Consider the following 26,333-nt stretch of genomic DNA (forward strand, 5'->3'; position numbering starts at 1 on the left):
TTGGTTTTCACTTGTGTTTTACCATAACACAAGCAGACTCACTCTCTTGACTCTCTCACTCAGGTTTTGTTTATGGGGTTAGAGAGAAGAGAGAACACACTTTGTATGTCTACATTGTTAACTGTTTTTCTTATTGATCTGGGTACATTCTTACAATACTACATGCACAAATATTTATAGTAGTTTTCTCTAACTACTACACACACATATTTAGACTTTTACATGATCATTCTCACTTGTCTATACCTAAACTAAGTTTACAAGAAAAGTCTAAACACTCCAAAAACTTTTAGGGGGATGTATTCAATTTAACATTTGATGTGATTTGATTTTTAATGGAGTTTTAGATGATTTTAATAAGTTGCAGAGATTTATGTGATTTTTGTTAAACTATTCTAGAATATCACCTACAACAATGAGAGTAGAGTTTTAATTTTTTTAACTAAGAAACTTCACCCAAACACCTTTAAATCACCGCAAAACTTTAAAACTCCACAATTTAAAATATTTTCAATAACAGTGGATTTCAGAGTACTTTACGAAATGTCAAGTTCAATAATAGTGGATTTTAAATGAATTTTTAAAATTTATGTTTGAATAACAGTGAATTTGTCATTTTAATACAAATCACCTGAAACTCTCGGTTGAATACACCCCCCTTAGACTTCTCCTTTGATTTTGTTGGCTCTTGTCTCTTTCACACTTTTCTTGTTCTCTTTTTTTTTGTCATCTGATGTTTTAATTTAAGAAGAACACAACATTACAGACTCATGGCAATGGAGTTTACAACTCCAAACAAAAGAAGTAGAACCTAAGACATGATACACAAGCCGGCGGTTGTAATATAATCAACCCCAGAGCCAAAATTAACATAAACCAAGTTCTTAACTACACTAAATGAGAATCAAAAACAGTCCTGAAGAATCGACACCAGCTCGTTTGCTTTAGGACAACCGTTGATGTAGGCTTCACCTTCTTCTAGCTTCTGCTCCACTGAAGCCTTCTCTTCTCGCTTCTTCTCTCTTCTGCTTTGATTTTGTTGGCTCTTGTCTCTTTCACACTTTTCTTGTTCTTCTTTTTTTTTGTCATCTGATGTTTTAATTTAAGAAGAACACAACATTACAGACTCATGGCAATGGAGTTTACAACTCCAAACAAAAGAAGTAGAACCTAAGACATGATACACAAGCCGGCGGTTGTAATATAATCAACCCCAGAGCCAAAATTAACATAAACCAAGTTCCTAACTACACTAAATGAGAATCAAAACCAGTCCTGAAGAATCGACACCAGCTCGTTTGCTTTAGGACAACCGTTGATGTAGGCTTCACCTTCTTCTAGCTTCTGCTCCACTGAAGCCTTCTTCTCTCTTCTGCTCACCAAACGCTTTTAAGTGTTTCATCTCCATTTATTCCTCTAGCTCCAACTAAAAACTGGCCATTGGACTCTGAAAGTTTCACCATGCGCCTTCTACGCATCTCCGATCAAAAGACTCCCTCTAGATCCAACTAAGACTCGCCATCGGACTCTACGAGGGTTCACCACGCGCCATCTATGCGTCTCCACACCACAACAAGACCAAACCTGCAATACTAGACACGGTAAAGCTCACTACAGCCGGTAACCATAAACTAACCAAACAACTCATAGATCTAACAAGATCGAGTATGTGGAGTCCTGTTAAGTTTCTTGGGCTTCCAACTTAAAACCAATTGGTAATTAGTAGAGTGACCCAAGTCTCTTATATATTAATAATGTCCCTTTCATATTTTCGATGTGGGATCTTCTCTCCAATACCCTCCTTCGAGATAATGGTGCGTATAACCATTAATCTCGCAGAATCCATCATACCCTTCCGAGATAATGCTCCTTTCTAGCTATCTCGAAGAACTGAGCCTTCTCTGGGCCATCAGCTAATGGGTTGATCGGACCACTGTCCGGACCGCTCTGATACCATGTTAAGTTTCTTGGGCTTCCAACTTAAAACCAATTGGCAATTAGTAGACTGGCCCAAGTCCCTTATATATTACTAATGTTCCTTTCATATTTTCGATGTGGGATCTTCTCTCCAATAAATCTGGATTCGAATCTCTCCACTTCAGTCCAAAAACTGCAGCTTTTGCCCAGATCTAAACTCATCTAGCCTAAGAAAGAAGACTGAAACAAGTACTAAAAGGACTCTACCTTCTCCCGTAACCAACGGCACGAGGCCGTGGCCGGAGAAGATAGAAGAATGACGACGGTGCTTTTTTTTCCCTGGCTCTCTGTTTTTTTTTTTTGTTGATGTGAGGCTCTATGTTTCTTGTTCTTCTTTTGGTTTTGTTTTATTTTCCTTGTTTAATCAAATGATACAATTCCAACAAGTTTTGATTCACATTTTTGTTCGTTCACCAAGTACCCGTTTTTCCATCCATAGTACTTCAAACTTTTTGTTTTTTTTTTAGTACTTCAAACTTTATTTTCATAATAAGCATAATAATATTCTTAGTCGTAAAAAAATATATCATTGTATTTTAAGCACAAAAAATATAGAAAAAGAAAACAAGAGATAGCCTTAGAGCCCGGAAGTGTAGGGTACGCCTGTGTGCGGCAGCCATGCTGTACCTGCAATGAATCTTCCAACAGTGAAAGCGGATGCATCAGAATCTGTATTCAACACATGAAACCCTTTCCAACGAACACGCCACGTAGTGGATGAAGCTGGTCCGGTATTCTTATATTCAGCATAGAAAAGCGTGTCTAAACCGAAAACCGAACCTTCATTCCACGGTGACCAACCCAACGGACTCACGAAACTATCTAAATGCGTCTTAAGAACCACGGTGCGTGAGTACTTCATCCAAGGCCGCCCCATGTACGTCTTAACAGTACGGATCACCGGTTTTAGATCGGGGGCGGGTTGGATTCTTGAGTTATGTATAGAGATCCCTGTGTTCTGAAATGGATCAGCACGACCTTGTGCGGTTATTACATTGGCCTGACCCTTGAGCGGGCGGCGAGGGAGGATGAGACAGTTTTGGAAAACAACGGCTGCGTTTCCAAATATGAAATCTATGGTTCCATAAATGTAGCAGCCACGGTAAAATTGCCGTTGGGAATGTACCATTAATGTGTCTTGGTATCCTTCAATTGAGCATTTGTAGAAGATTGAGAGGTCTGAGGATGACCGGAGTGCCACGGCCTGGCCTTTGTCTGGACCAGCCGTGTTCCGGAATGTTAGGCCTTTGGCTATGAAGTGAAGTCCTTCTATACCTGGATATCACGCAATTGATCTAATTATTACATACTGGAAAAAATGTAATAACTTTCAAACGGTATAAATTTCAAATGGTGCTTACTCAGTTCGCGGGAAATAAAGCAAAAGCACCTGTTACGTTTTAATTTCTTTTTTCTTTTCCTAAAAACTTTACTTTGTTTATATTAGGTGATTTTCTCGTGCTTATGCACGGAAAACATTTATAAAATAATTAAATTATAAAAACTATTAAATATTTTCTTTTGCTTGTTTATAAGTATTAGATTATTTTGTAATTTATATGTATGATAAATAAAAAATTGTATTAAATATAATTATGTTACCGTCTTAGTTAGATATATGTGTTCTCAATATAATATGTCATATTAAATCAAATATATATTTTTGGTATATTGAGTTATTTTATTCTTTTTAATTAAGCAGCAATTTTTGTTTATTTTCTTAATTATGTTAAAGTTGAATTATTATTTTTTTAACTTCAAGTATTTCAGTTCATTCCATTTTTTAAATCAGTTTTCAGTTCACCCTCTTATATTTGCACATATATTTGTAAATTTTGTATATCTGATATATGTTGTTTCAAAAAATAATAGAAAAAGTATATTAAATCAAAGTTGCATTAATACACATAACTTGTAATATTTTGAAACTTCGTATTTTGATTAGTTTGGTAATTCATATTTTGGTATATTAGGTTGTATATTTTTTGAAATAAATCAAAATATTTAATTGAAATTAGACTAAAATAAGAATAACATTGTTAGTTATATTTTGCTTGGATTGAATAATATATTTTGTAAGATTGTGTATAATTTGATATATGTTGTTTTGATAAAATTAAAAAAAAATTGAAGTGTTGAGAAATTCATATGATAGTTACACCAAAAAACTCATAATTTTTCCCCATCAATTTGCTTATATTCAGTTCAGATCAAATAATATTAAGTTTAATTTCCATTCTAACATTATTTGAATTGTTTATTTAATTTTCAGTTAATAATTATAAAATAAAAGTGATAGTATATGAACAATTTTTGTGATTCTACGTTTTATATATATAAATCTTATATATTTTCCTTTTTTATTTATATTGTTTTAGAAAGAAATTTTTAAAATAATTAAAAAAAAAATTATTAAAATATTATATGTTAATATTTTATAAATATTTTCTTGTTTTATTTATGTGTGTTTTCAAAAGGGAAAATTAAATTAAAAAATTAACTAAAATCTTATTATGAAAAAAGGAAATACATTATCAATGCCAGTCATATATAATATTTTTAAGGGTAATTCTCTCAAAGAACATTTTTTAAGTTTTTGTCATAAAATAGCACTCAAAAAATAAAATGATTAAAATAGTACCCTTTTGTTTTGAAAAAAATAATATTTATTTTTTTATTTTTAAATATTTGAACACATTCCTAAAATCTCATTCTTTAACTCTAAACCTTAAGTATTAAATTAATTAATCCAAGGATTATAAATCATTTTCTTTCTTGTGATGTTATTTTTGTAACAAAAAAATTGGTTTGTGCTATTTTGGTATTTTCTATATTTTTAATTTTTTAAGGGTATCTATATAATGAACATCGTGAGAGTTAATATGGATGCGCCACGTAATAAACTCACTTATCAAATAATATTATAGAGATGTATTTTAAGCCAGGGTTAATAATTGATGACGATCTATGATTTAAACTTGACGTCCCCGCCATAATCTTATCGACTCGAAAACTCAATTTGTACGGAAATTTTCGAATATTACTCCCTCTGTTTTTTAAAGATGTATGTTTTGGTGTTTTCACACATATTAAGATAACACATTAACTATACATCATTTTTAGAAATTATCAAATTCCAATGTATTTTAACCAATAGTCTTTCAATAAATTCAATCAATTTTATTGAAATTTGCAATTTTTGTATAGGAAACATAAAAAATACATCTTTGTGAAACAATTTATTTTTCTAAAACATCTATCTTTAAAAAACAGAGGGAGTATTATTTTATTAGTGCCATAATAGAAGCTTGTTTTAGATCTAATCCATGCATTAACTAAACATTAATTAAATAAATAAAGACAGGAGAATTAAATATTTACCGGCAGTGGCGGAATTGTAAGTGGTGTAACCACCTTTGACACTACGACCACCGGTGATAATGGTGGATCTCATTCCATCTCCGACCAACATTACATTATCGTTATTGAGACGTACGTTTATGTTTTCTTGATATATTCCTCTCTTCACGTATATCACATACCTTCCTGACGTCACCTTTCTCCGTCCAGCCAGGTCTATAGCCGCTTGCACCGTTGTGACATGTCCCGATCCGTCTTTGGCCACTACGAGATTAGCTGGTACAGCCCGCGCGGATTTTAATTGTAGAAGCCTCCTTTCTTTACCGGAAACCCACGTTGGAAAACCCTTCCCACCAGCAGTGGTGGTGCTATTGCTTCCGGTTGGTAAGAGGCCTCCGTTGACCGCTAAGCAGTTGCTTATAAGGTTGGAGATTTTTGTGTTTGATACGATTGGTGTGATGAAATCTGAGACGTTGAAATCGGAAGAGCCGGGTCGACAAGTCTCGGTATTAGTAAGTGCGGTGCTCAGCCAAGTCTGAGCGTCAAAGTCGGTACACCTTTTCTTCGTACCGGCTTTTGGAGATACTCCCTCCAGCGTCCGGGTTAGCTGCACAATCGTGTCTCCATATAGGTCAATGCAATCAGCTAAAACGGCTTGCTTCCGGCAATCTGTGCAGTTGCGGCTGGACTGAGTCAGCTCGTCCCGGGCGGATATAGCCCGATCTATGGTTGCTTCCACCAGCATTATTCGGAACTCGGATAGCTGTGTCGGAAGCCGGAAACCATTGTGGTTTCTGAAGTAGCATTTGCATGGATCAGGGTAAGGAGTTTGGTCGCACCACCCGTCAATGCCTCCGGTGGTGAAATTGTCGTCGGCAGCTACAGTGGTGAGAGGATGGAAGCAGAGCAATAACAATACTAGACGAAATGATAAAAGATATATTTTGTGCATCAACAACATATTCATCATGCTTCTTTTGACAGTGTGAGAATTCTAACTTCGAAGTATATTGTTAGGGACTAGAGAGTGGACACATGACTCTAACCTCTATTATATACTGTGGTGGTATTAGCATTAAAGCAAAACAAACAAACAAAATTTATATTGAAAGTCATGAATGAGATATTGTTCAGCGTCTAAACTTTTTAGCTGTACGGCTGTTTTGCCATTGCTTGAACTAGGGGTGGGCGTTCGGGTATCCATTCGGGTTTCGGTTCAGTCCATTCCGGTTTCGGATTTTCGGGATCAAAAATTTCAGTCCCATTCGGGTATTTATAAATGTTGGTTCGGGTTCGGTTCAGATCTTTGCGGGTTCGGTTCGGGTTCAGATAACCCATTCAAATTATTTTAAAATTTTAAAATTCATTATATACTTTAAATTTTCAAAATCTATAAGAAAGATAATATATTACATATAAATTTTAATAACAAATATGTCAAAATACCTAAATTTAACATATATTGGTTTTCTTTGAATATTTGGATAGAGAATCAATATATATTTAACTATTTTTGATGTTTTTAGTATACTTTAGCTATTTTAAACATTTACTTTTTACTATTTTCATATATTTTTCGAGTATTTTAGAAAACTTAAAGGTATCTTATATATTTTAAATGTTTTTAATATACATTATATCTAAAAATAATTTATATATTTAAGTATATAAGTCTATTTCGGATATATTTGGGCACCCAAAATACTTCGGTTCGGATCAGTTTCGGTTTTTTAAATACCAAAATTTTGAACCCGTTCGGATATTTAATCAATTTTGGTTCGGGTTCGGTGCTACTTTTTCGGATTAGGTTCGGTTCGGTTTTTCGGATTCGGATTTTTTGCCCAGCTCTAGCTTGAACGCTTCTATCACTATTAACTGTAAATCTATATTATTAAAACTAAAGTATTTTTTGGTACTATTTGAAAACATGTATAGCATAATAAATGAGATTGTTTAGAAACATAGATATCATATTAAATACTTCTTGTTATTTACATATTTAGCCATTAAATTTACAATAAATTAAGTATTTTCTTTAATGTTTCTTTTAATTTATTGATTCTACCAATGTATTTAAAATAAATTTCAATTAATTAATTACAATGATTGTTGTTTTTTTGTGGTGAAATTAAAAACACAAACTAAAATATATAGTATATATTATATAAAATAAATTTTAAATTCAGTACTACTTTATTTATTTTAGTCAAATATAAAAATTTTGAAAATTCAATTTTCAAGAAAACGAAATATCTTAAAATTAATAATAATTCATAGAAAACTAATGCAAACAATTAAAAATTTTAGTATGTTGCTTCGTTTTAAAATAAATTAATAAAAAAACAACATGTTAATATATGAATAGTACAATTACATCAAAATGCATCAAATTACAAAACTTTAAATGTAATATTATGTACAATGAAAAAATATATTATTAAACATTATAATATAAAATAATAATATTATCCTATATGTAAATTACAAAACATATATATATATATATATATATATATATATATATAAAACCAACAGTTTAATGAGTTCACGTTGAAGATAAATTAAATCAAACATCCGCACGGATGTGCGGGTCAAGTTCTAGTAAATTATTATAGGAGGAAATTTTAGGAGATGTGGATTAATAACTAACAATGTGATATCACAAAACCCAAACCCAAAATTCTTTAAAAACCCATAACACTGCGATCCGTTAGGGTTAAACTTGGGGTTTACATGCGATTTTCTTATAAATAGTAGTTTTTTTTCTTCTCTTTTTTTTTATCAGGAACTTAAGGCGTAGGTCTGCAGTAATTTCCAGAGACCGGAAACCATATATCTCTATCTCCTCTCGCGCCCGTCTATATCTCCTCTCTCCCCTCCTCGCGATCGTCTCTCTCTACCCAGCTGCATCTCTCTCTCCTCACTGTGAGCTCAAGCCGCTGGCTGAGTTGGTGTGGTGTTGTTGTCGTACTCGATCGATTGTTCCCTTGTTCTCCAGATCTATCTTTAGATCTACTCAGGTGAGGTGTTTAACTCAGATCTCTTCTCATGTTCTTGTATCATGTTGAATGAAGATTAGGATTGGTTAGTCCTGATTTCTGTTAGGTTTTCAGATCATAAAGGATGCTAAGATGTTAGATGCTAAGATGTTAGATGCGTAAATCATATTGCATAAGAACGATCATTCTGCTAAAGGACCCTAATGGTTTAACTTGTGTTGATGTGGATGTTTGAATGAATAATTCCTTGATTCTTTTATATGATTGTTGGAACCTCATCTGGGATTTAGATGTTGAGCATACCGGGCGGGTGATCACGTAGGAGCACATGATGGGGGCCGGAAAGAGATTCATTGAACGTGCATAGGTCCTAGAGTTCTAGGTTGATTGGAGTCATAATTTTGTGTTTTTAATGACTTAGTTCATTGTACTGTTTGATTGTGTGAAATGTTGTTTGTTAGTGGCTAGTTGGTTCTCGTTTCGTATTGAACATTATAGAAGTTCATGTGGGGAGGCTGGACTAGAAATTTCCTTATGGGCAAACTGTAAGAAGAAGTGTCGGAAATGGTCGGAGTGCAAAATTTGTTAGACAATAAAAAATAGAAAAATTTACTAGAATAACATAGAAAAGTTGTGATATTACTAGAGTGTCATAAAAAAATTTAAATTACTAAAATGTCTTTAACCCCTAGTAAATTAAATTAAAGATCCTTGCTTAACTTTTCTATTGAAATTAATTTTAATTAACAAATCCACATCAATAAATATGTAATCCACGTCATAGAAAATGTAATCAAAAGAGAGGGGAGAGGGAAAGACAAGCAATCGGTGTTCTCCTTAATTTAAACATCCAATGTTAAAAGAAAAAAGCCCAGATTTTCCTTTCACCCTAACCGTGCGATATTGTTGTTTATCGTTATTTGTCCAAAATTGTCTGCTTGAACATGTATTATCCAATATCATCTTCGTCGAAATCGTATTCTCTACAAGCTTCTTCTCCGATATCTTCTTCTCCAGTATGTTTCGACCCTTTACTTTTAATTTTTCGAGTTTGTGGTTGAGTTTTATTTATGTTGTGGCTCAGTTAGTTTTATGTTGCGGCTTATTTATATATGAAATTGTGGCTGGTTTATTTCCTATCAATCTTGAAAACCTAACTATAAGCAATTTGCGTTCCGAGGAGAAAAAGGAAAATACATTCCAAAAAACACCCAAGTTGGTAATTGTGAGGTGTATTCATTGAAAGAAACAAGATTTTCGATTTGATTAGTGAACATCTCCATCTCAATCTCACCCGTACCGAAGAGGTATGTGATTATATTGTTAAAAGCTTGATTTTTTGTTGCTGCATGTGGTAGATTTGGTTTCACTGTGTGCATATTTAAAAAAAGTGTGACTTTGGATTTTGTTTTGATGTTGTTGGTGGTGGTTATGATGAGTATTGGTTATTTGATAAGAGCCACATGAGAGGAAAAAAAGATGATTAGGTATGTCTCTCACTCTCTTTCAGATTTTGTATTGTTTGTGATTTGATACCCAGATTTGGATAATCTATTTTTTTCAGATCTGAGTGATAAAGAAACTTAAATGAGAAGAGAATGGAGGAGACGAAGAGAATTGACGGATTCAACAAAGATGATGCGGATGAGTTCAATGAAGCTTGGAGACATGGAAGAGTCATCACCGGAGTGGTGCATCAAACCTGTATTTTGTGTTTTCTCTGTGAGAAACATAACTCAGCCGTGTACTTTGTATTTAACTTATACTATGTTTTACACAACTCAGCCGTATCGTTTATATATCTCAGCCATGTTGTTTATATAACTCAGTCATACCTCAGTCATACTCTAAAATCAGAAAATGTTTATATAACTCAGTTGTGTCGTTTAAATAACTCAACTGTGTCGTTTATATAACTCAGTCATACCTCAAACATACCCTAAAATCAGAAAATGAAATTAAATTACTTATAAAATTTATAATGAAGCTCATCTTATCAATATCAAGTGAATATAAATCAACTGAATGTGTACTTTCTTGAATTTCCAAGTTGACACTATAATTTGATCTTGAGATATATGTTCTCTCACAACTACTTAAAACCTTATATTTGTATACTTTCTTGAATTTTCAAGTTGAAACTCCAACTTGATCATGAGATACTTTTTTGACTTACAATGTGTGTACTCTTTTATATTTTCTAGTGGACACACTTAAGAACCATAAACCCTTAATCTTATACCTTAAATCCTAAATCGTATATGAATGGTATACGTTAGTCGTAACGTTCCTATAAGTCAGCCATCAAATGTAATTTTATCACTATAAGTCAGCCATCAAATGTAATTTTATCACTACCTTTCGTATTTTAGGCGGGAACAAAATCATTCCTTCAACTCTGAACTCATGACCATTGATTGATTTTACTCTAAGGCTTCAAAATTGTCTTTTTGTCAATCCTAACACTTTTTCGCATTGGTTAATTGTTTTTGAAGATCACAATTTATGGAAATTGATTAAATGAAATCTAAAGTGCAAAAATCATTCTCTCTTTTTCTTACCTTTTCAACCTTTTTTTCTTACAATTTGCAAGACTTAACCTCTTCATCTCTATCTCTTTGACTCTTTCCTCTTCTGCAACACAAGGAATTCGATGAGAGGGAGGGAGCAGGATGTCGGACCACCATACAAGACACTGGAGGAGAAGACGACGACCACTGCAGTAGGTCTATCTCAGATTTTCGATTGTTTAGATCTATGTTTTTATGTGACTGATATGTCTTTTGATATCTTATCTCTAGAATCGTCATTTTAATTTTTTCGGTTTATGGATTTAATTTAAGTTTGGATGATGAATCTTGAGCATGTTAGAAACTTTTTTATCGTACGCATAACTCAATCGTATTGTAACATAACTCAATTGTACTAAAAATCATAACTCAGTCATAACGTATGCGTAACTCAACCATAACATATGCATAACTCAGCTGTAACTCAGGAGTATTGTAATCATAACTCTGTCGTAAAGTATGCATAACTCATCCGTAAACTATACATAACTCAGTCATAAAAATCAATTCATGTTCGCCATATCTCTTCTTAGGAGGTAGCGTCGGTGAATATTCGTCTTGTGTTGGAGACTCACCATATTAACTAAAGTTATCATCTTCATATGATGCACCATCCGAGTCGTCGAACATATCAAATCGCTTTAAAATTCATCATCTTCTTCGTCTTCTTCGCTTACTTCATCTTCTCATCCTACTTTTTCCTTTTCACCTTCCATTACTAGAATAGTCAATGTTTTTGTCTTTTTAGTTTCTTGATTCCTAATCTCTCGACTTGTCTTTTTAGTTTCTCTTTCGGTTTCTGAATTCAATTTAAGTTTGGATAATGAATCTTGAGCATGTTAGAAATTTTTTTTTGTCGACTTGGTCCTTTTGATTTGTATGCATGTATTGTAATGATAGCTCATCCATAACATATGTATAATTCAGCCATAAAATATGTGTAACTCAGCCGTAAAGTATATATAAGTCAATCTTAAAAATTTATTCACGTTCACCATATCTCTTCTTAGCGTCGGTGAATCTTCGTCTTGTGTTAATCGTCTTAATCGTTGCGTTTCTCTTCCAAATTGAAACCATCATAAATCCTCACTGTAACCTTTGAGTACCGACTTTCCGAGTTCGTCATGTGTTATTTCCTCAGCTATATGCAGAACTCTACACCCTTTACTATCGGTGTTGAATATATATATATATGATTTTCTTAACCCAGTTACCGGAAACAATAATTACCATATCCAAAAGATCTCACAGAAAGATGAATGAAAATAACATTAGTGAAGAAGATTGATGAAGAACAAGACACGCCGTCTGTAACATAAATCCTAATTTAATTTTTGTAGCGTTGATAGTGACATGGCAAATAAGAACTGTTAACATGGAAAATAGGACCTGATGACCTGGAAAATCGGACCTGATGACCTGGAATCAATAAGTCAGCTGCCAAACGAACAAATAACCCAACCTAAATAAACCAGCCTTCAAATAAAACGTAGATCAGCGGCAACGTAAATACTAGTTTAGTAATTAATCTTTGGTAATTAGCTGTAGTAAGACTGGAAAATATTAAGTCAGCCATATTGTCAAATAAATCAACCGTCAAATGAATGTTATTCTAGTAATTAATCTTTCGCTAATAAGTCAACCATAATTAGGCTGATTTTACTGTTAATCTAGTCAATTATAGCTGATTAAATGTAACACAGTCGTTAATCCTCCCATAAGTCAGCTAACCAATGATCATTAACTCAGTCGGAGAAACATAACTCAGATGTATCTAAATTACAACCCAGCCAGATTTTCAATAAAATAGTCCACCGATGTAAAGATCAACCGTAACTTATGTTTGAAAATCAGTCGTTATCTTATAAATCATCCTGATTTCTGTAAATCAGTTGTCACTAACGACTGACTTATATTATTAAGTCAGCCAATGTTTTAAAAATCAGCCGCGTTGTTATACTCAACCGCAACACACCTATAACTTAGTCGTCAATATTGTTGTATCGCTTTACGGCTGAGTTCATTAATACACATCAATGATTTTTTACGTGGCGTTGGTTTTTTTGCTTATGTGCTATAAAAATAATAATGACATTCTTGTAAATACGTTTTTGTCACAACGTAATAAAAAGATATTCTGGGTATTTAAAAAATGACAATAATAAAAAAAAATTATTTGGTTCTGATAGTAAATCCTAAAATATATTAAATATTTAAGTCCTAAAGATTAATTAAAGATTCGCTTCCAAAAAATGTATTATTTTCATCGGTCAAAATCTCTATAATATTATTTGAGAAGTCAATTTTCTATGTGTCACGCTCACGTTAATTTTTACGATGGTTGATTACACGGATACTCTTAATGAATTTCAACTACTTTGAATATTCATGTGTTCATGAATTTCCAAAAATGTATTAGTTACTTATGTATGTAACTTCCTATTGCTTTTCTCTTCATTTTCTAATATATTTTTAAATCAACATATAATTTGACAATATTATGAAAATATATGCATATTTAAACGATAAGTAAAAATAATTTTATTTTACTTAATTGTAATAAAAATAATTTTAGTTCAGTTTGAATTTGAAAAAAAATGTATGTAACTTAGTATACTCACAATTATCTTGATCACTTTACACGGATATGAGCCTATGCTTTAGGGCCCATTTGAATACTCGGAGAGAGGGTCTATCCGTGGGCTGCACCTTCCCTTGGGAATTAGTCTGGGCTTCTCTATGGGTCTGGGATACCCCCGGTTAATAAAAAAAGAAGCTAGTGATGGTGTTGTTGGTGCTGTTGGTTATGCTATATGTCTGACATAATGCACATCTACTGGCAGTGCCGGGTCTGAGCACATACTTGTGATACATTTGAGTAGGGCCCACAAATTAAAAGAAAAACTTTTATAAAATAATTATTTTTACATATTTAATTTAAAATAAAATTACAAAATATATAAAACTAAAAACTTCATATAAATGCAAATATTTTTAGAAATTATTTCCGTTAATATTTTAATTTTTATAAAATATATACTTATTATAATAAATAAATTTTAACATAAATTATTTAATATATTTTGGTGATATTAAAATTATTATTTTTAGTTTTGTATACGGCCTCGGAAAACTCAGGACTGGCACTGTCCACTGGCTTGATCCTACATTTTTTTGCAATATGATCTGCCCGCTCACAAGAGTAAAACTTAATATGGGAACCAAAATTCACACTAACAATTTTTGTGATGGAAAAAAGTGTATCTTTTTTGAGGATTTGGATTCTCTACATAATCTCACAAACACGAAAAGAAAAGTATAGAAAAGATTGTAAAGTTTGCACAGTGATGATTTACTAATTAAGATAAGAATAATTCAGTTTGAAATTACACACAGGAAAATGTACGGAAATCCGTTAACACTGAAGAACCATAGAACAAAGCGAAAGAGTTTAAGCTTACTAGTCTAGCCACCTAAATCCTACGTTTTCTAAACCTAACATGAATTTCTCAGCATTTTTCTCTCTCCCGCTTCTTGAATCATAGAGCATCAGATACCCACGAAACGATAACCTCATGCTATTCTTTCATGAATACAAAGTTACAAATCTACTTCTCTCCGAATCGATAATTCAATTATCCAGAAACCATGGATTAATTGGTTTATAGTTAACCAACTGATTTTGAATCAGCTAAACCAACCGAAATTCCAATTCTTTTTTTTTATTTTTAACACCTTCCAATTAATATTTCAAAATATTTGTTCATAAAAAGTATCATCAACAAAAGTTTACAGAGGAGGGTCTTCTCACTATCGGGGCCATTAAAGCTTCCCATCTCTCCCAATTGTCTTCTTCTTCGACCGTACGGCTTGCAAACTCCGGGCATGGACACAAGAATCCATATCAAATCAAAAATCAGATATGTCGTAAATTGCAGTTTCCTCTTGTCTCGACTTATGTGTATTGTCCCTCCGCAGCAACCGGTGAGCAATAGCCTCAACCATGTTGCAACTCCCCACTCCTCCACGGTTCCACCGCATTCAAACTCCACTTTTCCACATATCTCCCTTCTGACACTAGATCAAATCAACCTCGTAACGGTTTATGTGAGAGAGAGAGAGAGAGAGAGAGAGAGAGAGAGAGAGAGAGAGAGAGGACAAGAATGCTAGTAAGAGATGGGTTGAAGTCGGAACTGAGATTTGAGAGGGTGGCGGGACCGGTATAAAGCTCGTCGAGTTTTGTTATTATGAGTCACCATCTGAAGTTGAAGGATTTGATTGAGCTTGAAAGTGAAATCAATCTTTGATTGCATTAATGGGTTCGGCGAGAGAGAGAAAGAGTTTGTCTAGGAATCAGTTTTGATGAATCAAATTATATGGTTTCGTAAAATATCTAAGATTGAAGGAGAATGTTGATGATTTTTTTGTTCTGGGAAATTAATTTATGGTTGATTAAACATTTTTATTGAATATTCTTTTTTTTTTAATTAGAATTTTGATTGGTTTAGCTGGTTTAACAATAAACTAATTAGAACCATTGTCTATGGGTTTATAAGTTTCAAATTTATTTATTTGGAGAGAAATGCATTTACAAATAATAATTCGAGGGAAAATAATTTTACAACTTTAAATTTTGGGAAAATAGCACGAGATCATAGTTTGGTGAAGATCTGATGTTATACAGTAATTTTTATAGGAAAATAGATCGTTTACCCATAAAATATTATCGTTTAAAGCGAATTCTAGCTTTACTGATTTACTTTTTGTTTCTGTGGTATCACGAAGAACATTTCTTTATTTTACACTAATACATTTATAATCAAAATTTATTATAGTTTAATACGTGTGAAGGTTCCAAACATATACAATTTTGAAATGAAGACATTACTAGCTTTTTTGGTAACACAAGAGTTTCAAACCCCGAACTTGTTATAAATCATAAATTACTTTTAATACACATTACATGAAATTATAATGAATATCTATATCAAGTTACTGCACCTATATTTAGTTAAATATTTTAAAATTGAAATGTAATGACATGTAATGTATTATATTAGATACATGTATCATATTAGAAGAGCCATGATATGTTTCTAATAGGGATTTATAATAATATCTTTTGAGAATATTGTTTTGATAATGGATAATATAATTAAATAACTAACTTTATGATCACAAATAAAAATGAAATAAGTGGATAAAAATATTTATATTTCTTATACTCTCTTGGTACATTAATGCGAAAATGAATAATCTTAACTCATATGAAATATACAAAAGTAGCTCAAAAGTTACTACTAGTGATTTAAGCAAACAAGTAAAGTTACTACTAGTGAAGTTGCTTATAAAAATTAGAACACTCTCTTTCATTTATCATGGTAATTGCTTCACCAAAAATTGAAATCTTATCACAATTATTAAAAATTATAAACTTTTACACATATATGTATTCTTATTATTTTCACCAAATATTTAACGCAGCATCTAATAGTCAATATATATTTTTATAACCATTAATAACTCAAATTAATTGTAACTTAAACTCATAAAAAAATTATTTTTAAAAAGTTCAAGAAAATAATTAATTAATATATTAATAAATTAGGTTGTGTTAATATATTTTATTTAAAATATTCAACACTAACATTTCATTAAAAATTGCAAATAAATATCACCTTTATTTAAAGGAATATGAAACATCATTTATTATTTTAATCATAAAAAGTTCTTATACTAAAATATTAGAATTAATAAGTTTAGTTATACTAATATATTATTAAATTAAATTTTTATTTTCAAAGAAAAAAGTGTAAGGTCTTTTTCAAAACTAACATATAATAATTCTTAGTTAAAAATAAAACTAATCTCGCTTTTAATATTTGGTGTTCCATATTCTCCATCACTTTTTTTCTTTTTCTAAATAGGTGGTAATATCCAAAATATTCTCATCTTCATCAATTAATTATGAAAATTTCACTATCATAAATATCACCTACAACCATGAATAACCAAACTTTAAGCTCTAAATGCCAGCTGATTCAATTCTACTTCTATACTACATTTCATTTCTCGTTTCATCTCTTATTTTCTATTTCAAAATTACATTTTCACTGAATTTACTCGCATTTATGATTCTTGGTTACTAAAGAGTGCATAGATTCCATCTAATCTATTAAAACTGAAGTACAATTGGAAAATAACCCTTATTTCAATCTAATATTTACCAACTTATGCCACTGAATTTAAATCTATTATTTCTTTCTTCATTAAATGTATTTTTGTAATTTTTTAGTATACTTCGGAAAAAGTGTTTCGTTTGTTATGTAATTAATACTGGAACTTTTAATGGAAAAATAAATTGCTTTGTACAGACAAATTCAAATTCAAAACCGAAATTAAGTTATGTATGCATTTGAATATAGTAAGACACTTCAATCTTAACAAGATTTTCCTTAAAAGTAGTCAATCGATTAAGAAAAAGATCCAGTAATTAACTACATTTAATAGTTTTAACCATATTTGAACTACCATAATTTACAGGAGATATCATCGATGTAGGCATAGTTCTTTTTAAAAGAAATCTCCCTTTCTGATTCTTTGAAAAAAAAATCGAACGGTCACTGTGTGGTGTACAATTTTATAGATAATTAATATGTTTTGGACCATATTGTGTGTTGGAATCTCAAATGAAATTTTATCAGATTTCTAATATTTTTATTTAAACCAAACCAAAAACTAAAATAGCTAAACTGAAACAAACTCAAATCCAAAAATAATAACATTATACTGAACTAAAACACAAAAATTAAATCCAAACTGTAATTAAACCAAAAAAATACAATATGAAACCGAATAGTTGATAAAAGAAATATGAAATCGAGCCGAGACCAAACACCAATGATTAAAAATATAGTGAACATACAAATATATTAATAACTTTGTCAACAAAAAATAATTCCGCCTTTCAAAGCGACATTTTATAGCTAACATATCAATTTTTAATACCACACTAACTCATATTTATCTATTTTTCTTACTTTTAATTCAGAAAATTATTTTCTATATATTTTATACATAAGTCTAATTATACAAAATTTGGACTTTTTTATATGATGTCCAATAAATATGGGTAGTATAATTTACTTTTGAACGGAAAAAATATTCAATATAACTAAACACATTGTTATTTCTCAAAATGTTGTATTAGTACACACACTGGAAATAATGTATAATATTTAATACAAATAAAAAAATACAAAAATGGCACCCGCTCGGTCGAGCGGGTCAAAATCTAGTTCATATTAAGTAAGAAGTTATGGGTGCCTTTGAGAAGTTAAGTACAAATTCTCAATGTATATAGGTGATTTTGCACCAGACATTTGAAATTTCAAATTTATTTCGCGTAAAAGACTTCTCTAGACGTGTGCTCCAACAAGAAGACTTCTAGAGAAGTCTTATGGTTCATACATATGTTAATTTTGCTTTTGACTATTTTGTGAGATTCTCTTAGATATATTTGCGAGAAATCTTAGTAAAATTGAAGTTATTTAAGAATTTGAGCGAATTATATAAGAATTTAAATTTTATAGAAGACTTATGTAGAAATTATGTTGTGAGAAAAGTTCTCCCCTTAGATGTCATGAGAAGTTTCTAAGATATCACAACAAGTCAGTTTTGTAATTTAAAGAAATAATGTTTAATTTAAAATTAATTAATTATCACATTTTTACAGAAGTTTCCCCGTGAGAAAATTCTGTTTGATCATTATTCCGAAATTTTGGTTAAACCTCTAGTTCTGAGAGCAGACTTATGGGAAGACTTCGCACCAAAGACTTTCACAGAAATCTACCCGTATAAAGTCAAGCATAGTTAGTTGAAAAATAACATAAGCATTCTTACGACACTTCAAAGATTTTTTACATCAATCATTTTTACATCAATCGCCAGAAGTATTGGACACTTAGATTTTTCAAAGTTTTGGGCAATTGCAAAATGAATATTATCATAGTAGATTTCTGAAGAAGTCTGCTATGAGAAATTCAGAATTTTGTCCAAATTAAACAATAACCAATAATTTATAAAAGAATACTTCTCCATTAATTATTTTGTAATTTTTAAGAGAATCCTAAAAGAGACTTCTCAAGAAACCTGCACAAGAATACTTCATTTGATGTCTTCTCGCGCATACTTCTTGGGTCATAAAGGGGTTATTATAATTTTACTATTTCTTAGGTTAGTTTTACATTTGATTGAATGTGGAATATAAATTTGCATTTCGAATCAAAGTTCAGGTTGTTTTTCTTATGATTAAATGTTATTCAATCCAAACTTATAGTAATAATATTTTTAATTATATATAAATTATAATATTTGATAAAGAAAAATAAAACTATTAAAATTTGATGATAAAATATAGTAACTTGTTAACTAATAATAAATATATTACATATAGTGAGTCAATGTAAAATACTGAAATTGATCAATATCATTTATATTAAAATTGTAATTAGTTATTTGAATAATATAGCTTAGTTGATGTTCAATTATAATAACATATACAATATGTAAAAAAATATTTCTAAATTGTAATGATATGTAATAGGTTTTCATCCTTCCTACCTAACTTAAGAAAATTTGTTGTTGTAATGAATAGGATATTACTTTTTTGCATAGTCTAAAGCAATAGTGTTAAGAGAATGTATAAAGAAAAGTATCAAAAAAAGAAAAGTATCACTGAATTCAAAGAACAAACATTGAAAAAGAAAATATTTCATATTTTCCGTGTTGAACTCAATCGATCACAACATGTAAAATAAAATAATTACATTTTCATAAAAATAATGTTAAAATAAATAAAATGATTTGCAAACACTTGCTACTGCTAAAAATATATGAAAATTTTGTTTTCATAATATAAAAAGAGATACAAGGTTACTACATCCAAATAAATATGAAAAACTAAAAATAAGTAATGAATTAAAAACAATCGATCATATTCAAATATTAATATGGAAATAAAAATATATACTTTCACAGTTTTCTGAATGAAATATAAATAATTCTATAAGGATCATATAAGAATATACGTTAAATTAAATAATATAAAATAAAATAAATACATTAACAGATCTACATCTCTAAAATAAAAATAAATATAGTATAACTCAAATTATCTCAACAATTGTATTAGAAAATTCAATCAATTACAACAAGATTAAGGTTGAAAGTCCTTACAACAAACAAATTCAATATAATTGGATGAAAGAATAAAGAATAATAATTACATAAATAAAGATTCGCACATAATATAACATCAAATCCCTAAAGCTGAAAACAAATTAAAAAATAAAAACTTAATGACAATGAACTCTGCGGCAAATTGCGAACCAGACTCTATCTTCAAATATAAGTATTACAAATAAATTGGCTATGAAATGGTTTTATTGAAACATATCTCTATTTTTAGCGCATCTACAATAGTACTCTATAATTTTCTCTATATTTCGGTATAAAATAAAATAACTCTATAATAAAATTAATTTTGTTTCAATTGTTTAATTTATAATAGAGTTACTCTATTATTAAGTGAAATACATAGGAATTTTGCTTTTACTCTAAATATAAAATAAAATGATAGCATTTCTCTATATTTTACTATATAATATATTAATTCTAATATAAAGTAAATTATTGGAGCAAATTTAATTCTATAATATAATTATTTTATTTTAGAGTGAAATATAGATGAAATTATAGAATACCGTTTGAGATGGTTTTAAGGACACCATTTTAAAACAGATTTTCATTAGAAAAGTCAACACTACAGAGTTTTTGTTTTAGTTTTTTTGAGAAAAGGCAACATTGGTGTTATTAATCGTATCCCTCATCGAGTTTAATTTCTTAACTGTGACGAGCTCTTAGGTAATTATCAAATACTAGTGGTGTAGTTACGTTCATGCTTTACAATTTAATTCTCAGAGAATAAATATTTCGTCGGCCGGTACCTGCGCGAAGCAAGAAAAATTAGTCTAAGAACAATTATTATTAAATAATCAGGCAAAATAATAGCCGAGTCTTGTATACAACTCATGGTCATGCTGTATACAAGAACACCCAAAAAACCCATGTTAATGTTCTCTTACCAATTCCCACATATTCATACTATCGATAATCGAGGTTTCTATGTGGAAGCCGTACTATATCACATGTTCTCCCGTTACAATGTGAGTGTGACAGTCTATAATTGATTAATCAAATGATAGAAGATTAATTTATATATTTCTGATAATTAGAGCTGTCGCATTGTATTATAGACCATATCAACTCGATGGTTGAAATCTGCTTGTGAATTTTGGTAGCATTCTTGTAATTGGATTTTCGTGTAAATAGTAAATCCTTATCAAATTTTGTCAAATTTATTTATAATATACATATATTTTATACTGAGTTTCTTTTTATTATTATGTAGTACCGATAAATAAACTATGACAGAATAGAGTATATAATTCTTTTAGCAAACGTAGTATATAATTCTTAGTAAGTAAATGAATATATTGCATCCCAAATTAACAGAGAACATTAATATAGACCGTTAAAACTTAGTATATAATTAGGGGACACTCAATTCATGTTCAGTAGAGCTGCGTCACCCGCCAGACATAGATATAAAGTTGTATTTTGACATTTTCATTTTTTCTAATTCTTGAATTTAGGATCACATTAAAAAAATCCATGATACAGTATTGAACTTATTAAGAGTAGAGTTTTTAAAGGCAACTCCATTGAGAAGATCTAAGGGAATATCTCCCTATTTAAAAATGAAAAGTAGAATTGAAAAAGTAATTAAAGAGCTAGAGACAAATGAATGGTTCTAGTTTTAGAACCCCAAAAAATGAAAAAATTCAATATACTCTTTGATTTTTTTTGTCAACCAATATACTCTTTGATCATGTGTTGCTTTATGATTAACCTACAATATTATTTGCAACTTAAATTAATTATTAATTAGACTATATCAAAATATTATTATTATCATCTGTTAAAACCCCATGTGCACATACTAAATGATGGAGATGCTCTCTAGAAAATTGTTTCATTCTCTTTTTGTTATCATGTATCCGTTTCCATATTTCAGTTGAGAAACATCTATCTCAAAATTCGCTCTCCCAAGTAGGTTTATCAATGACTAGTGATATTACAATATGGCTTATTATAGCCTAGGTTGCAGGGAAGCTTCATCGTACGTCCGCTTTCCGATTCAGAATCAAAATCGTAATCTCGTAGAAGCTTACGGAATCTCGCTTCCAAACCGATTCCAAAATATTCTCTTTAAATCACGTTGAAAGCTTACGATTCTACTTTAGAATCACGTTTCCATTTTTTTTTTGAAAAAAACACACAAATATAAAATCATAGTTTAGTTTATATAAAATCCAAATTTTAATGGTAATGAAACAAAAGAATAGAAATATACAAATATAAAAACTAATACTATAAATTATCTTTATGCATTGAAATTTTATTAAAAGATATATCATATATTCAAAATTGTATCATAAAAATAATTAATATAATAATTTAATTTAAACTTTAATTTATGTGTATCTTCATTTTTTAACATTAAATCATTTCAAAATTATCATAAATGAATAAATGTTTTATTTTAAATTTAATCATATAATTTATAGTCCTAAATTTTATAAAATTATCTTATATTTTGATATATATATATATATATATATATATATATATATATATTATATAGATATACGCTTCCAACACGTACCCGCTTCTTAAATTTTTTAAGAATCTCGCTTCTATGTTTCCATACATTTCCGTTTTCACGTACCCGCTTCTGTTTTTATGTAATATAGATTATAGCTTCCAAGAATAAACTATTTGTAAAATGCCCACTAATACAAAGATAATGTATAGGTTATGCAAATGATCAATTCTTTGAATAATTAAGAGGATCGATTGGAAGCAAGTAAATTATTCCTCCGAAAGAGGAGATCTAATCCATGTTCATCATATAACGTGCCACGTACCTCACATTCCTTAGGCTTGAATACCGGAGTAAACTTGTAAAAATATTCAAGTTTTATTTTGCAGACAATTTAAGACTTCTTCAATCAAATTCTACCTGTATTTTCTCTTTTTCCACCCTAAGAAATGTTTTCGCCGAACAAATAGAACAATCACAATGATGATGGGAACAATTGGCAACAAAATGTGAAGATTTGTAGATGTAAAAAATTTGGATGCTGTCATCATTCAACGTTGTGAATGCTAGTTGAAATATTGATAAAAAATCAGTTAAGTAAAATATATAATATGGGCTTTAAAATTAGTAAAAGTTTGATATTCACAATATAACTTGACAATTAGGTGATAATGAGAGGAGTTAATGAGATCGTTAGCCTCTAGCATACTCAAAATGGTTCAGTCAAATATAACCAATTAATGAATGCCGTTGCGGATTTATATAAATAACAATTGACCGGTTGAGTACAAACTACTTTTTTTGAGAAAAGGCTTGCAAAGTACAAACTACTTACACCAGTGATAATAACCATAGCTAGAGAAGAAGAAAAATATGATCATACGGAATCATATTTACTGTTTTATGAAGAAAACAATTAAAAATTGAAAGAACCATTCAACAAGTATTAGAACTATTTAAAAGGTTGAGAGTTGACCATGATATATTATACGATTTCTTGCCATCTTTCAAGAAATAAGTTACGTACAGAGTTATGTACATACATTGATACATAATACAGTTTTGTTGTTGTATTAAGAAACCATACAGTAATATATCTACATGATACACATATTCTTACGTTTAGAAAAGAAAGAGATCTATTTAAAAAAAAGATCTATTTAGTTCCTTCCTTCAATATAAAAACCTAAGGTGCCTGTGTGGCTGTGTTTTGTTGTATACTAGATTCTGACCCGCACATTCGTGCGGATATTTTTTATTTTATAAATATATAATTTTGCTATTATTATAAATGTTTAAAATGTATAGTTTCTATATTAGTGGTATATATTGTGTGACACGGTTTTCTTTAAATTATATAGCTTTATTATTTTAATATTGTATACATGGTAGCATATATCCTATTATTTTTGTAAATTTTATGATATATGATATTTTGGATGTTATGATATTAAGTTTTTTAAATTAAATTAAGGCATCAAAATATTAGATTATTTTAATTTTTACAACATAGCTTGTTTTTCATTTTCTGTTGTGCGGGATGATTTATATTTATAGTTGATGTTGTTAAATTATGATTTTATGATTCTATGATATTTTATAAAATTTGGTTCGCGTCAGATTTTTTTTTTTTCAATTTGGTTCCAGTTCAATTGTAGGTTTTGGTTTTTGGTTCAAGAAATATAGTATAATTGGTTATTTATGAATTTGAGTTTGGTTTAAGTTTTGTTATTTTGGTATTTAGTTTGATTCAAATAATAATATTAGGAACCCGATAAAATCTCGAGTTCGAGCACGTGAATCTGGATAGGATATGATTTTTTTATTTTAATTCTGATTTAGGTAGCTATATTTTCGATTAAATTTCTGACTTTTGTTTTGCGTTACTGAATGTCTTTCTATTTTAAATCCGTTTAGAAAATCGGTATATCTCAAAGTTATATATCATATCAAATATACCAATATCATTTTGAAATAATAAATATTTTTAGTCGAAATAAGGAATAGATATGTAACCTGCATTTCAGCATTTTGAATACAATTATAGTTTTCATATTTAGTTTATATTATAAGCAGTTCAAGTAGTGTTACCATTCCCTAAAGTTTTTCAAATGCATTTACCATCTCCAACACATTTGGTTCATTTTCATGTTCCTTGATTGTGTACCTCACAACCTGCCATAAGAGCTAAGTCAAATCTCTCACCTTATGTCCCCAAGTTTGTTAAATTTTGTGTGTGTTTGAGGTTTGAGAGACTTAAGAGTATGTATATCTATATTTAACTGAGTTTTGAAATTTCATTGTTGAATCAGTTTCCTCCCTAATACATACAACCTCCTTATCAATGATTTGAAAATCTTTTTTAGTTTGTGAACAAAAATGTTGTTTCTTTCTACTCATAAGTACATGTTCCTCCTCTCCGTTCAAACCATCAAATTGTTCTACCAGCCTGATCACATACATATATAATAAAATAATAATAAAGGAATATGTACATATAAATATAATATATATGCAGCAAGGATACTCTCTTTGCACACATACCCAGCAAATACATATATTCAAGCATGTGAAATTTTCACCAGCTACTTTTACATCAAATCCCTTTCAGGCACTTCCTCTAAGCTCCGTGTTAGAGAGATAGCAAAGACAGATCAACAAAGTTACACTACCCTGAGCCTTTCGTTTCTTTTGGAAATTCACGTAATGATCAAAACACCTCACACCAGTCTCATAATTTCAGTAGCTGTCTATGCTCATCAGTCTCCTTCGCATAGTAATTATATCCATCTGTTGATGTTACTGCTCAAAAACAGACTAATGCTGAATGCTCATTAGTTTCCTTTATTTTCATGAACATCTCTCAGTTTTAAAGTGGCGCTTTGAGGGACAAAAGAGTACACTTTTTTAGTTGTAGGCGAGTTGTTAAGTAAAGCAGCACAATTAGTAGGTTGGAACAGTATTGTATACTTCCTTGCAGTTCTATTGGCTTCTCCAAAAGACATATCAAGCATGAAAGCACGAACATACATATTAGCACATATATTATAGGATATAAAAACAGTTGGATTCCTGCAACAAATCAACTTTGAACATAAAAAGTTGAAGTCTTTAACTCTAATAATTATTGGATTTTCAACTACAATTCAGAATAGCATCCTCAGCACTCATAACGAAGCAACAAAACTCACAAACATAACAGATATAAACTTGACAACTAAAACTTTGTAATGACCCATTACTTGAAAACGTAAGCAACTTGATCCAAGTTAAATTCTAATTCCAATTTAGATCGAAAATAACATGAATCACATGAAAGGTTTGACGGATGAATCATCAATCAGGTTCTGACGTTACTTGAATCATCAATTAGGTTATTTTCACTGTTCTTCAAAGTTAGAAACGACGACAATTTTTTTGGAGAATCTTGTTTAATTTAATAGGTTTAGTTGTGAACTAATTGGTTTAATTTAATTAAATTGGTCAACATATATAAGATTGTAAACATGAAATTTATATTAAGTCACAACATGTTTAATAGGTCCAAATTTAAAACATGCCACAGTAATTTCAAATAGGACCCTAAATTAATAGATTAGATATAATACATAAGATACAACATAGTTGCACAATTCGCCCATATAAATTTGTTCACACTCAAAAGACGAAAGGAAAACTGTCAAGGAAAAAAAAAGCAAACTG

General features: G+C 30.2%; 1 protein-coding gene and 1 long non-coding RNA gene across 3 annotated transcripts; one reads left to right on the forward strand and one right to left on the reverse strand.

The window, feature by feature from the left end:
- Positions 1-2,554: 2,554 nt before the first annotated feature.
- On the reverse strand, positions 2,555-6,304 carry LOC108833270 (probable pectinesterase/pectinesterase inhibitor 59). Its single transcript, XM_057000880.1, has 2 exons — positions 5,359-6,304; positions 2,555-3,252 (listed from the first exon to the last, which is right to left on the reverse strand). Exons 1-2 carry the CDS (start codon positions 6,302-6,304, stop codon positions 2,555-2,557), a joined length of 1,644 nt encoding a protein of 547 aa, XP_056856860.1.
- A 1,829-nt stretch (positions 6,305-8,133) lies between these two features.
- Positions 8,134-10,160, forward strand: LOC130499372 (uncharacterized). Of its 2 annotated transcripts, XR_008938241.1 has the most exons (3): positions 8,134-8,357; positions 8,627-9,823; positions 9,901-10,160. It is a non-coding gene; the product is annotated as an uncharacterized LOC130499372 (long non-coding RNA). The 2 variants fall into 2 exon arrangements; XR_008938240.1 differs by having other exon boundaries at positions 8,134-9,823.
- The last annotated feature ends 16,173 nt before the right edge of the window (positions 10,161-26,333 follow it).

This window comes from Raphanus sativus, chromosome 2 (assembly GCF_000801105.2).
Source record: "Raphanus sativus cultivar WK10039 chromosome 2, ASM80110v3, whole genome shotgun sequence".
In the NCBI taxonomy this organism is placed as follows: Eukaryota; Viridiplantae; Streptophyta; class Magnoliopsida; order Brassicales; family Brassicaceae; genus Raphanus; species Raphanus sativus.